Source organism: Diplotaxodon limnothrissa, linkage group LG4, assembly GCF_057381915.1.
Source record: "Diplotaxodon limnothrissa isolate DT_005_m linkage group LG4, D_limnothrissa_male_GT1.1, whole genome shotgun sequence".
In the NCBI taxonomy this organism is placed as follows: domain Eukaryota; kingdom Metazoa; phylum Chordata; class Actinopteri; order Cichliformes; family Cichlidae; genus Diplotaxodon; species Diplotaxodon limnothrissa.
The window spans coordinates 22898575-22912793 of NC_140599.1; the positions used below are offsets into that span (position 1 = coordinate 22898575).

The following is a 14219-nucleotide window of genomic DNA, read 5'->3' on the forward strand; positions in this document are numbered from 1 at the left end:
GCATCACAACAGTATGACTCCCAAAGTACGACTCAGTAAACAAACAAGGACTCTGAAGTCAGAACAGAAAGATACAGTTGGAAGATGAATGACTGCGTTTTTATTATGCTCAGCCTGAAGCGTATTTCCCCACTTTCACAATGCTAAGGTGTCAAATCCACAATCCCCAACAGATGGTTTGTCACACGCTGGGTTCAAACACTCAAAAAGCAACACAACAGCAGGTTCAAGAAGGGCAAGTCACCCTTTATTTGCACAGCCTCACACACTAAAGATTTTTAAAGTTGTGGTGTACAATGGCATAGCCACAGACGTGACTTCTACTTTTGATAAAGACCACTCCACCTGCATATTTCTTAAGAAATGAAGCGTCTTTATTAAGCTCTTATTTATAAATGTCTACACAATAAGAGACATTGTGTGCTCTGTGACATTATGGTCTTCTACTTCTGCTTCCATTGGTTTGCATTTTAAACTCCCAACCTTTCAGGTTGTTATGAATGGCTTATATTTCTAACATTTTGTGATGTAAAAGTGAACCATGCGGCTATTTTATTTTCTGTATGATGGGATGACTTAAGACACGAGTTATTTAAACAGTTCTAAATGACAGCGTGATGGCCATAGTACTTTATGCGGGTCAAATATGTTAAGGATAATGTTTCTCAATGTAACATTGCAAAGAACTTTTGGATAGGATACATTTTGTAAATAGTTACCTCAGAACCTGTACTGTCAGATCTATGTATTGTTACGATTCGGTGTTGTCAGTGTTTTGTTTTAGGCATGACTGTTATGTTTCCTGTTTTACTTTGAAGGTCTGTTGTATCTCAGTGTGTTCAGTTCACCTTTTTTTGTCTCGTCAGGTCTGATTTGCCCCAGCTGTGTTTCCCTCCTGTGGTCCATTCCCTGATTGCTCCCTCTATGTATTTAAGCCTTGTGTTTCAGTTTGTGAGGGTTGCGATCTCCCCCCCCCCGGTTGTAAATAGTTTGGGGTTTTGATGTAAATAAATGTCTTATTTTGCTTTGATGTAAGTAGTTGTCGATACTTTCGTTTTGGGATTTTTTTGTGGAGACCCGTAGTAGTTTTTTTTGTTTTGTTTTTTTTTTCCTTATTTTTATTTTTCCTGTGTTGCACGCCGGTTGCCTAGGCCGGGGTGTAACAGTATGTAAGGTTAAACTTTCCACAGTACATCCACTTAAGTAAGTAACCAAACACATAAAGTCACCCTTACCAATAATGTTGGTAAGGGTGACTGTTCCTTGAAAAAAGTAACACAAACAGACAACTGACTCATCAATGATAAGTAGAGCTACCCGAGGCTGAGACTCAAGCAGAAGAAAATTAAAAGTTGTTTTGTTTTTTTTATGGCTCGAAAGATTGAAGAAAAATATGTTTAATAATTCAACAAGAGTCGCACCTTCAACACATGTACATTCAAATTTTGGAACAGGCTCAACATTGCTGTTGTTCAATAGTTTTTATCCACTCTCAAAAGTCATTTTATGGCTTTAATATTTCCAGCTGATAAGGAGACTTATGGCATTTCAAATGTGCGTCCAAATGCTTTAAACATCCGCTTTGTCTGTAATGACAGTATCAAACTGCAGAGCATTGTTTTTACTAAAATTCAGCATTTTCTGATGAAAATATGGCTGCTTTTTTTCCACTGTAATACCCCCCTCAGTGCCATTTTTTAGGGTGATATTCTTGGAGATTCATTTTTTTTATATTTATGCTTTTGGAGTGAGGGTATCTAATACGCACGTTGTCACTGTGTTTTGTACTACCAGCTTTGAGGTCTCTGCTTTTACTTTGAGAAGTCTGGTTTTATTTTGTCTCGTGAGTGTGTGTTTTTCAAAGGAGATCTTCATCAGTTTGATTTTGTTACCACAAACTTTGTGTAAAGTTCACAACAGAGGTAAAGAGATTTAAACACACCAGTTTAAGGAGGCATGCAGGGGTTGGACCAGCTGCACATGACAGGTGAAGAAGAGAGTGTCGGGGGAGATGTGCAACAGCAGCAGAGGGAACATTTTACAAGATGATAAATGGCAGCTTTAGATGATTACGGATTTTGTTGACAAGATTAAAAGACATGTCCATCAGAGTTCGGCAACATTTCAGTTTGATTAAATTAAAGTTTTTTTTAAACTACACAGGGTTTATTTTCTCCTTTGATAGTAATCATATTGAACATGTCAGTGATAGGGATGGGTACCAGTACCACTTCTGACATAAACGGTAGTAACCAGACCGAAAAGCAGCGCACATTTCGGTGCTTTTTTTTCCTGAGCTGTGATACACTTTAGATTCTAGCCAATCATTTTACGTTTCCGAGGATAGCAGGCGGGGCCAGGTACGTACGTTCTTTTAGAGCAGAGCTACAGATTAAAAATGACCAAGGCAAAGCGGTCAAAAGTCTGGCTGTACTTCACAGCAAAATATGCAAACTCAGCAGCCTGCAACAAGTGATTTAAGGTAATACTGTCAAAGGAGGTAACACCTCAAATCTGATGAAACACCTGGCGATGCATAGCGTTTTTTTTAAAAGCCGAGAAATGCGCCGTATTTGATAGCTTGCTGTGAGACCTCACACCGAGCGCATCTACTGCGGGTGGGTTGCCTGTTATCGGACCCGGAGTTAGCAACATCCCCCAAAAACACGAAGAGGAGAGGCCTGGCCCCTAGCCCTGCCAGTGTAGCAGAAATGATGACGGATGATGATGGCAGCAGCAGCCATTCTTCTCTGCATGAGTAGCTTAATGTTGTTCGTGTGTAATTTACGTTGAGTAGGCTAACCACGTTATTACATTAATGTATGTAAGGTGAACTAGCAAACATCATCATAGCTACATGCAGCTGTCTTCTTGTTTGATGGCAGATACTCCCTTCACCCTGGCCAAAAAGGCTAAAATGACCAAAGAAAAAGTGGAAAACAGTTAAACATGAGAGGTTTTTGGACAAAGTTTGTGTTTTTTCCATTGTTTAAGCACTGCTTCCAGCCAAGAGTGATGCCATAAATCCCCTATAGCTGCAGAAAAGGCTAACATTGTTATCTTTTTACAAAAAAACAGCTGAACATGAGAGGTTTTTGGACCAATTTTGTGTTCTCCATTCTTTAAGCACCGGTTTAAGCACCGTTTAAGCACCGGCACCGTTTCAAAAGTACCGGTTTGGCACCGGTATCGGATAAAACCTAAACGATACCCATCCCTAGTCAGTGATGGAAACAAGAATATAAAGAAAAATGCTAAACGTGTGTCTAATTAAACTGTTCCTGTGAACCTAAGAGCTTATATTATATTTTTACATGTTGTAGTGCCATTTGTGGGAGCATTCCAAGTTGCTATCAATACAACCATTATAGCCCAAATTTTAATAATATGTATGCATTAAGTGCATAGTAATTACATAAATTGCAAAAAAGTGCAATAAGCTAAAAAAAAAAAAGAAAAAAAAGAAAATCGCTTTTGATTTTTTAACATATATTTCTAGTTAGAGAAATTTAAGAGGCTTATGCCTCAAAACTGTAAATACAAAAAAGTTGCACAAAATAGTTTCCCACCACAGGAAATTTATTTTGAATATCTTCATAGTTTTATTTTTGAAATACACCAATTTTTATATACATTTTTATATACATTATTGCAGGCAAACCAGCATGTGAAATGGATGTAACAATTCCAGACTGGGCACCAACACTGCACACGGGCCTCTAAAAACATACTAAATTTCTATCATTGTACACTAATCCGCACATAACTTCGATATGAATCACACACCTGTCATTGGAATATTGGTGTACATTTACCTTATGTGTATGCACCTTGAGAGCAAACTGCTGCTGAAGCTTAACCATCACCTCACCGAGTGAAGAAAGGGCACATTTTTTGTTCTGTCCTTATTGTGCGTCCCTTTGCCCAACTTGACAGACAGCTAACGGTTTCAATGAACATTGGAGGCGGAAGTAAGTTTAAGGCTTTTTACTTCGTCAGTAGTTCAATGATTGACATCCTTTTCTTCCCGTAAAAAAGCAATAACTCTCCAAGGCAGAAACGTTTTAAAGAGCAACAACATATTCTGCAGGCTAACAAGCGACCAGCTTCCTGTTTCCACTACCCACAGGAACACAGAAAAACCCCACCAAAATAAAAGCAGGTGAGAATTCCCATTATGACCAGCAGAGGGTGCTGAAGAGAAAGAACCTATGCATGCCATAACACTCCCCGTCTGGTATTGTAAAATACCATTATGAACCAACTGAAACATCATAAACTGCAAGATTTTACAGATCATATCTGAATACAATGTTTACCATCATGACACACATACTTCTCAGTCCTTTGGGGACATCAATAACACTGTCTCTGACACAGGTCTCAGGTAAGTATTAATAGTTCCATTTCTTGAGACCCTCACTTCAATCTTCCTGACCCTGCCATCCTTATCCAGGAAGATCTGGTTGACAAGTCCCATTGGCCATTCATTCCGCCTCGCTTGTGCGTCTTTGATGAGCACCAAATCTCCCACCTTGAGGTTTGTATGGTTACGTTGCCACTTGTTCCGGCTTTGCAGTGTCCCTAAGTACTCCCGTCTCCATCTGGTCCAAAATGTGTTTGCAAGGTGTTGAACTTGCCTCCACTGCTGTCGATGGAGATCCTTCTCAATAAAACTTCCCGGAGGGGGAAGAGGAGTGCACAACTTCTGAGTGAGAAGCATGGAAGGTGTCAACAGGAAGGGTGTGTCAGGATCTGTTGTGATAGGAGACAAAGGTCTAGCATTAATGATGGCTGTTACCTCTGCCATTAGAGTAGAAAGCACCTCATGTGTCAAGTGAGAGTGCGGGGTTTGGAGAAGCATTGCATCCAGGATACGTCGGGACAATCCTATCATACGTTCCCAGCTTCCTCCCATATGAGAAGAGTGAGGTGGATTAAAGATCCAGGTGCATCCCTCTTCTCCCAGGTATGTTTTAATGCTTGACACGTCGGGATCTGTCAGTGTGAAACCTAGCTCCCGGCAAGCACCAACGAAATTAGTCCCACAATCGGATCGAATCTGCTTAACAGGCCCTCTCAAACTGAAGAATCGACGCAGGGAATTGATGAAACTTGATGCGTCCATCGACTCAATCAGTTCAATGTGCACAGCACGTGTGCTAAGACACGTAAAAAGAACAGCCCACCTTCTGCTATTTGCCTGGCCTCCTCTTGTGCGCCTTGTGACCACAGACCAAGGGCCAAATACATCCAAACCCACGAAGGTGAAAGGAGGTTCGGTGCTGATACGATCAGAAGGCAGATCTGCCATTCTTTGCTCAGTTGCTTTCTTCCTAAGTCTGTTGCAGGTGATACAGTTGTGGATAATCTGTTTGATTAGCCTCCTTGCTCCTGTAATCCAATATCCAGCAGTACGGACTGCACCTTCTGTGAACACCCGTCCCTGATGCATTACTCGCTGGTGATGGTGTTCTACTATCAACTTGGCAACATGGCTACCACCTGGAATAATGAGAGGATGTTTCTCCTTGTAGTCGATGTTGGCGTGTTTGAGCCTTCCACCTATCCTCAAGAGTCCTTCATCATCACAGTAGGGACTGAGTTTTTGTAAAGAGCTGTGTTTTGGTATGTCTTTACCATTAGCAATACAGGCAAGTTCCTCCTCAAACATTTCCTTCTGCACACTTTTGATGACGACAATCTCAGCCTTTGTCAGTTCCTCTGCTGTGCGAGACTGTTTGCAATGATGCCATGAACTGCAAGAGGGACCTTGAGGAGTTTCTTCAAAGAGGAAAAACGTCTGAACCTTTGCGATCCAAGCAGAGACCCATCATTACTCGTGTGAGTGACAAAGCTGCGTATTTCATCATCCAACTCGGGGTCCACAAGGTCATAGGTTTCAGCTTCTCTTGTAACACTAGCTTGTAACAAGAAGGCAGGTCCTTTAAGCCAGGCACTGTCACCAAGCATGGCGGCAGGCACCGAGCGTGTGCCTATGTCAGCAGGGTTAGAGCTCGTAGGGACATAGTGCCATTGTTTTGGTCCTGAAATCCTCCTGATTCGCTGCACCCTGTTGCCAACATATACATAGAACCTCTTCGTCTGGTTGCTTATATAGCCTAAAACCACACGACTGTCTGTGTAGAATTCAACTGCCTCAAGATTTAGGTCCAGTTCACTTGTGATGACTTCAGCAAGCTCTGCAGCTAAAACAGCAGCTCCCAATTCCAGTCTTGGAATTGTATGAGCAGATTGTGGGGCCAATTTTGCTTTCCCTAGAACGAAGCCCACCTGATGGTTCTGATTTTCGCCAGTGGTCTTTAGGAAAGCAACTGCTGCAATGGCTTTAGTGGAGGCATCTGAAAAGATGTGTAACTCTTTTCTGATTGCTGTTGACATCGTAGCAGAAGCGTAGGTCCTTGGAATATGTACATTCTTGAGATCGACAAGAGATTCTTTCCATGTATCCCACTCGGCCTCCCTTTCTCTAGGCAGTGGAGTGTCCCAGTCTAGGGCCTCACTTGAAAGTTCTCTCAGCAGCATCTTTCCCTGGATTGTAACCGGTGAAGCAAATCCTAAGGGATCAAAAAGACCATTGATTGTAGCTAAGACACCTCGCTTTGTAAAGGGCTTCACTGTCTCTGCTACTCGAAAGGTAAAGGCGTCTTTCTTTAGGTCCCATATCAGACCAAGACTTCGCTGTGTAGGTGTCACATCAGTCTCCAGATTTAGCTCTTTAAGCCCCTTTGCACGGTCATCTGGAGAAAACGCATCAAGAACCTCAGAGCTGTTTGATGCTATTTTATGCAGGCGAAGGTTAGATGTGGCAAGCATTTCCTGTGCTCTCTTCATTAGATCAATAGCTTCACTGGCTGTGGGCCTTGACATAAGCGCATCATCAACGTAGAACTCCCTCTCAATGAAGCGTCGTGCATCTGATCCGAATTCCTCTTCACCATGAGCTGCTGCACATCGAAGGCCGTATATGGCTACGGATGGTGAGGGGCTGTTGCCAAACACGTGAACCTTCATTTGATACTCACAGATGTCATTGGCAGGATTGTTGTCTTCATGCCAGAGGAAGCGCAAATAGTTTCGATGGTCCTCTCTTACAATGAAACTGTGAAACATCTGTTCAATGTCAGCGGTTACTGCAACAGTTTCACGTCTGAACCTCAACAATACTCCCAATAAGCTATTATTGAGGTCAGGTCCAGAGAGGAGAACATCATTGAGAAAGACGCCATGGCACTTTGCACTTGAGTCAAACACAACCCTGATCTGATCCGGCTTCTGAGGATGGTACACCCCAAACGTAGGTAAGTACCAGCACTCCTTGTCCACCTCAAGTGGAGGAGCCAGTTCAGCATGGTCACGATCAAATATGTTCTGCATGAAAGCAAAGAAATGCCTCTTCATTTCAGGCCTTTTTTCAAGGGTGCGCTGAAGAGAGGATAAGCGTTTGACGGCCTGGTCACGATTGTTGGGCAGCCACTGGCGAGGTCCCTTAAATGGAAGTGGCGCCACCCAGCTGTTGCTGTCATCTATGAACATCTCTCTCTTCATGACCTCTAGGAACAGTTTGTCTTCAATAGAAAGGCCGATTTTGTTATCGTCCTCGGATGTATCGAAGATGGTGCTTCCAAGAGTGCATGCCTTAACTATAGGTGTTTCGGTGGTAGGGAAGGCTTTACGCTCAGACTTGGACCCATACTTCTCTTTGATATGAACCATATTTGGACATGGTCTGAAATAGGATGGGCGATTGTTCTCAAGCACATTAGTGTGATAGGCATCCACAGCTGCAGGCTTATGAGCATCACCTAAACAGACGTCACCAATGATGACCCATCCCAGGTCCAGTTTCTGTGCATATGGGGCATTGTGAGGACCGTTTCTATGCTGCCTCGCTTTGTGGACACTAAGTAGGTCACGTCCAAGTAAAAGGAGGATCTCTGCTTTGTGATCGAGTGGTGGGATGAGATGGGCTATTGGCCTTAGATGAGCATGTTCTGCTGCCACCTCAGGGGTAGGTATCTCAGCTCTGTTACTCGGAATGTTATTACATTCAATTATTGTCGGCAGCGTGACTGATGTGGCTCCGTCTAGTGACTCCACTACAAAGCCTGTAGCTCTTCTACCCATCATTTCTGTTGTTCCCGCACATGTACGAAGTGTGAATGGAGACTCTGACCCCTCTATGCCATAAACATCAAAAAACTCTGACCTGGCAAGTGACCGATTACTCTGATCATCGAGCACGACATAAGCCTTTGTCACTCGCTCTGGCTGCGCTTTTGGGAAAACCTTTACCAAGCAGATCTTAGAACAGGATCTTCCTCTCTGAGCTTCTCCACATACTTCGGTACAAGTCGATGTTATAGCAGGCTGAGTTGTCTCTTCTGTGCCCTCCCCGCCATGACCAAAGAGAGTTGCAGGAGGTGGTCCTGGATGAAGGGCAGAGATATGATTCCTGCTTTCACATTCTGTACACTTGATTGTTGTGCTACAGTTCTTGGCCATGTGACTAGTGGAAGAACAGCATCTAAAACAGATACCATTGTCCTTGAGGAAGGTCTTATGCTCCTCAATGGGTTTATTGCGAAACCCTCTGCAGCGCTTGAGGGGATGTGGCTTTTTATGAATAGGGCACTGCCTTTCCACATCACAGGTTTGCTCTCTCACGCTGTCTTGGCCAGCTTTCCCCTGTGATATTTCCGTCTTGTGAGCAGAGACCAAACCCTTATAGGTCTTCCTCACTGTAGTATCTGATCTAAAGTGGTCTGTTGTAGATGCTAAGAGCCTGAAGCCTGGATCATTGCGGGCTTGTGCCTCTCTGCAGACAAAGTCACAGAGAAAGGAAAATGGCGGAAAAATGACACTATGGTCAACTTTATACCTAAAACCCTGAGAGAGCCACTTTTCCTGGATATTGTGTGGTAACTTGTCCACAATTGGAGCGACACCACGTGCAGTGTCAAGATAGCTTAGCCCTGGGAGATAACCCTCTGATTTTGCTGCCTCAACCTCTTGCAGCAGGTCACTAAGCTCTCTCAGCTTAACAGGATCTTTGCTACTGACCTTTGGGAAGTTTGTAAGCCTGTCGAACAGTGTTTTTTCAATTATCTCTGGAGAGCCAAAACATTCCTCCAAACGCTCCCAGGCTTTGTCCAGTCCAACTTCAGGACGACAGACATGCACCGTCTTTATTCTTTTCACATGCCGTGCTGAGTCGTGCCCTAGCCACTTAATAAGGAGGTCCAACTCTTCACTGGGGCTGAGTTTTAGTCCACTGATTGCATTCAGAAAGGAGGATTTCCACGCCCAGTAATTTTCAGGGCAGTCATCAAACTTTGTGAGACCAGCATTAATAAGATCCCTCCGTGCCAAGTACCTTGCTATATCACCCACCTGAGCACTGCCATCTGGTAGGAGTTGAGGTGTGACTCGATCAGGCGACCTTTCCCTTGTGCTCTCTGGTGGGTGCGGTGTTGAGTGGGGATAAATACCAGACTTTGGTTCCTGAGATAGCCCTGATGTTGGAATGGCTTTGTTTCTCTTTTTGAACAAGTGAGATTCAACATATGGAGTACCAAAGCTTTGCCTGGGTTGAATCGTGGGCTTCAACTCATGAACAGTTGACTCTCTATGCTCTTCCTCTGGTTTAGCACTCTCGGTTGGCTGTAGATGCTGCTCCACATACTGCCGTGTCCTTTCAGCAGTCTCTTCAAAGGCTGGTTTCCTTTCAGTTTTGACAGACTCCTCTGCTGCAACCTCAAGGATGCTGGCTTCAGCCATAGCTGCTGCTACCTCCTTTTCATACTGTAAAGTGTTCAATTTGGCTTCTATGCGAGCCTTTTCAATCATCATTTCTGACTCTATTTTGGCATAATCGGCTCGTGCGCGAGCTGCCTCCAGTTTAGCACGAGCTGCAGCAGCGGCTCGACTGGCTGATGATCCACTCGATGCTATAGAGGCCACTGACCTGGTCTCTAGAGCCGACAGCTGCGTTATTTCTTTTGTGGCTTGTGTGTCCTCCATCCCACAATGCTGCTGTGTGGCAAGCGTAAGCAGTAGTAGAGATGAGACGTGCTGGCAGACGAAGTTGCTGTCTTTGATTATCTCTGCTCGCTGAGAAGCTGCTTTTTTACTGTTCTGTCCTTATTGTGCGTCCCTTTGCCCAACTTGACAGACAGCTAACGGTTTCAATGAACATTGGAGGCGGAAGTAAGTTTAAGGCTTTTTACTTCGTCAGTAGTTCAATGATTGACATCCTTTTCTTCCCGTAAAAAAGCAATAACTCTCCAAGGCAGAAACGTTTTAAAGAGCAACAACATATTCTGCAGGCTAACAAGCAACCAGCTTCCTGTTTCCACTACCCACAGGAACACAGAAAAACCCCACCAAAATAAAAGCAGGTGAGAATTCCCATTATGACCAGCAGAGGGTGCTGAAGAGAAAGAACCTATGCATGCCATAACATTTTTGCTAAATATGCAGAAAAAAATGCACACTTATACAATTTATGGTAAACTGAGCTGCCTTGTATGTACATATGTTGAAGATGCCTCGTTCTGTTTTCTCTGAAGCTGCTGTGCCATTTGGAGCAAAAATGAATCTAAAGTTTACAGCATATCTTGTCACTGGAAATTGTTTGCACTGTTTATATATTACTTACTGTAGGTATTGGTGAAAAAAGCCTGTTTGAAAAATGTTGTGAAAATCTGAAATCTTGAAATTAGAATTGTTGTGCCTTATTTTGTGGATCTTTTTACATATATTCCTTTTGAAAATACTAAAATTTGTATATTTATTTTGTTTGTCTGATAGCATTTATTTATAAAATAAATCGGACATTTCAAACAGTTACTCGCTACTTGAGTAGTCTTTTCACCAAGTACTTTTTTACTCTTACTCGAGTAACTTTTTTGACGACTACTTTTCACTTTTACTTGGGTAATAATATTTTAAAGTAATGCTACTCTTACTTGAGTACAATTTTTGGATACTCGACCCACCTCTGGTCATAGCCCCTCTAGGAGTTCGGAGTTAAGAGGTCAAGAGTTAATGTTTCCATTTTAACACCTCCAGATTTGACATAGAAACACTAATTTTTAACACTCGGTTTTAACTACTATCATTTTACACCTCAGAGTTACATTAAAAGAATGTGACTCTACTTAGAGTAAAATTAACTCTACTTTTGCAAGAAGACTACTAACACCAATACATTTAACACTTTTGAATTTGCTGTGTACTAATTTTGTTAACCAGTAACTTTCCTTGCATAGTTTTTGCAAACAACCTGACAAAAACAACATGATAATCAAATAAAAACGATTGCGCAAAAACTATGATGAAATATCTTGATGCTTTTATCATTGAACAATGAAAATGAAAAAAAATATTCTTGAGAGAATAGATCCAGTCAGAGCTAATTAAGTTTTGGAGAAAGGCAGGACAAGTTTGAAAGTAAGACCTACCCAGGAGGTAAGACCATTCAAGGATTACTGCCACCCTGTGCCACACGTTTATGCACGCCTCTGCTCCACCCACAGTTAAAAGTAAGAGAGTTGTATCGAAGAGAAAGAACTTGGAGCTTTCCCTCAACGGGTAAACAAAGTCTATCTTTTCATGCTCTCTGTATTAAGTTCACACTGGAAGTATGGCACTCTATAAGGACGAAAGCCAGGACGACGGACCAGAATGCCCGGTATGTTACGAGTATCTTTCTGGGACCGAACGAACTTTGAGCTGCGGACATGTTTTCTGCCACGATTGTCTCGTCAAAACGCTGGTGACCATCAACAGCGATGGAAATATCAGAAACACGATCGTTTGCTCGATCTGCCGACATCTTACATTCATCGAAAAACAAAATGAAGCGCTGAACTCACTCGAAGCCGATAATGATCACAAAGAGCGGCAGACCCTGAAGGTGCCTCTCCCTTTGCCGGTGGGACAGCAGCAGAGCGCACGGCGCGCCTCAGGAGACAGTTTACGGAGTGAAGTTTACTGTATCACTCGCTGCTTTAGAGGCTTTTCTCAGCGAGCTCGCCGACAGAAGCGGATCAGCCCCTGCCAAAAGGGATCCCAGATATTCATCATAAGCGCCCAAGGGCGACCCATGACTGAAGGAGATGCGCCCGGTGTTGTAATATCTGTGGCTCGCCCCCAGCGCAGGCGTAGGATTTGCACGACAACGGGATGGTTGTTCTGCCTGCTGTCTTTGTTTGTTTTACTGGCAGTGACAGCTTCGGTTTTTCCCTGGATTGTACTGATGTAGCCCAGCGATCCGCATCCCTCGGTCAAAGAATTGAGTAATTTACTGACATTTAAAGAAAGACACGCGATTGGCTGTATTCAGTGTCCAGAATTACTGAAAATGGAGTGATGTGCTTTAGTTGGAGTGAGGATTTTTAAGATGTTATCAGTTTCCTTCCTTGATTCTTTGGAAAAGTTTATACACGTGACTTGTCCTTTACTGAGAATCGCCAAGCAAGTGTTTATCTTAGGAAGCCTCAAACAGTAAAACCTTTTGTTCTGCAATCTTGTCTGACGTGTTCAACCTGCTGGAGAACCACATATCACAGCCCATAGATAGTAAATCCAATAAAAGTGGACACAGTAACGTAATTGAACTGTTAAAAAGGTGAAGAAAACAATCACTTTGCTGTTAGAGCTGCTAACTTTAGTTGTGTTACCCTGTTTGTTGTTCAACACCCTGTTTCCAAGCAGGAGCAAATACCTTTGTGCGCAAAGCCAAGCTGCACATTCAACCCCGATCTCAGGATTGTTTAGTTTGTCTGCATTTGCCCAAAAAAGAAAGTCAAAATGGTACATTTAATATGAACTTGACCTTGGTTTATTTATTTTTGCAGACAAAATGAGATGATAGAACTTAAAAAACACACATACTTGCAAATGATATATTAAAAATATACACTAAGTTTAACATTAAACGTTTGAGCAAACTGTTAAAACACTTGTATATGGCAGTGCAGGTGGAGCCTCATGACAAATGCAAAGACTCATTTTGACAGTGTGCTGTGCAGTTATCACCACCATACTGGGAAACCCGTACACTCCTAGTTTCTGTCAGTCTCTGGGTTGGTTGTCTTGCTGAGCCAGTCCTACAAGTTACAACCTGCAGAGGGTTCTTCCTTTCAGATATATTTGTCTCCATAATGGTAATATTAAAAAGTATTAGTTTATCTTTTAGATAATATACCCTGTTACTGGATTCCATATTGATAGATGGCCCCACATTGAGAATACATTTGTGATGATACAAGAGCACAAGAGAAATAGCCTCGAATTATTGACAGCAAAAAGTGAACATGTTCATACTGTGTGTGTTTTTAGACATAGAATATTTACATAAATTAAACCATTTGAGAGGAGAACTGTCTATATATGTCTTTTTCTCTTTAATTATCAAAGATTATCAAAGTGAAACTGCAGCATCTGTTATATGATTATTGTAGAAACATCTTTGAATGTTCTGAGCTACAATATTGGCTAATGACACAAGTAAACATGCAATCAGTCTAACAACACAGGCTGATAACTATATTTATTTACATTACGTATGGCTAGGAAAATTTTTTTTATGTATTTTTCTCTCTGCTTTTACTGCAAGGGGTCGAAGGTCATTGAACCTGAAGCACTTGATACAAACTTAAGAAAGAAAATCATTAAATCTTAAGTCAGTCCAGTCAATCATCAAACGGATACAACACAGTTACTTCTCAGTGCGACTAACAAAATGCACAATATAAAGCACTGCCATTCTCAGACCTTTCAGATGTAAATTGAACATATTAGCTCGTCAGGAAAAACATTATGGGGCTTTCTTTCCTCCTCAGTAACAGATGGAGGTACAAACATTTTAATTGAAATAGGATTCTACATGCTTTGCTAGTATGAAGTGGGTATATTAGAGAGAAACAATGTACACTGTACTCAAGTATTGAAAAGCTTTGATACCTTATTTTGAGATATGTACATTTTGCTGTGTGAATGTAGCTAAGCCACAGATCAGTATATAAACTAGATCCAGCTGCAATATATACTGAATATGCTGTCCATCATAAAATATATTATCTCAAGTGCTTAAGGTATTTATCTTATGTCAGATATATTGAATGCAGGATTTGTATTTTTTAAGTAGAAAAGGAAAGCAGCATTTAATGAACAAAGTGTAGCAATGTTTC

General features: G+C 42.1%; 1 protein-coding gene across 1 annotated transcript; it reads left to right on the top strand.

The window, feature by feature from the left end:
- Nucleotides 1-11668: 11668 nt before the first annotated feature.
- On the top strand, nucleotides 11669-12289 carry LOC146633813 (RING finger protein 222). The gene has a single exon (XM_085352540.1). The coding sequence runs from the start codon at nucleotides 11669-11671 to the stop codon at nucleotides 12287-12289; it is 621 nt and encodes a 206-aa protein (XP_085208666.1).
- Nucleotides 12290-14219: the final 1930 nt, after the last annotated feature.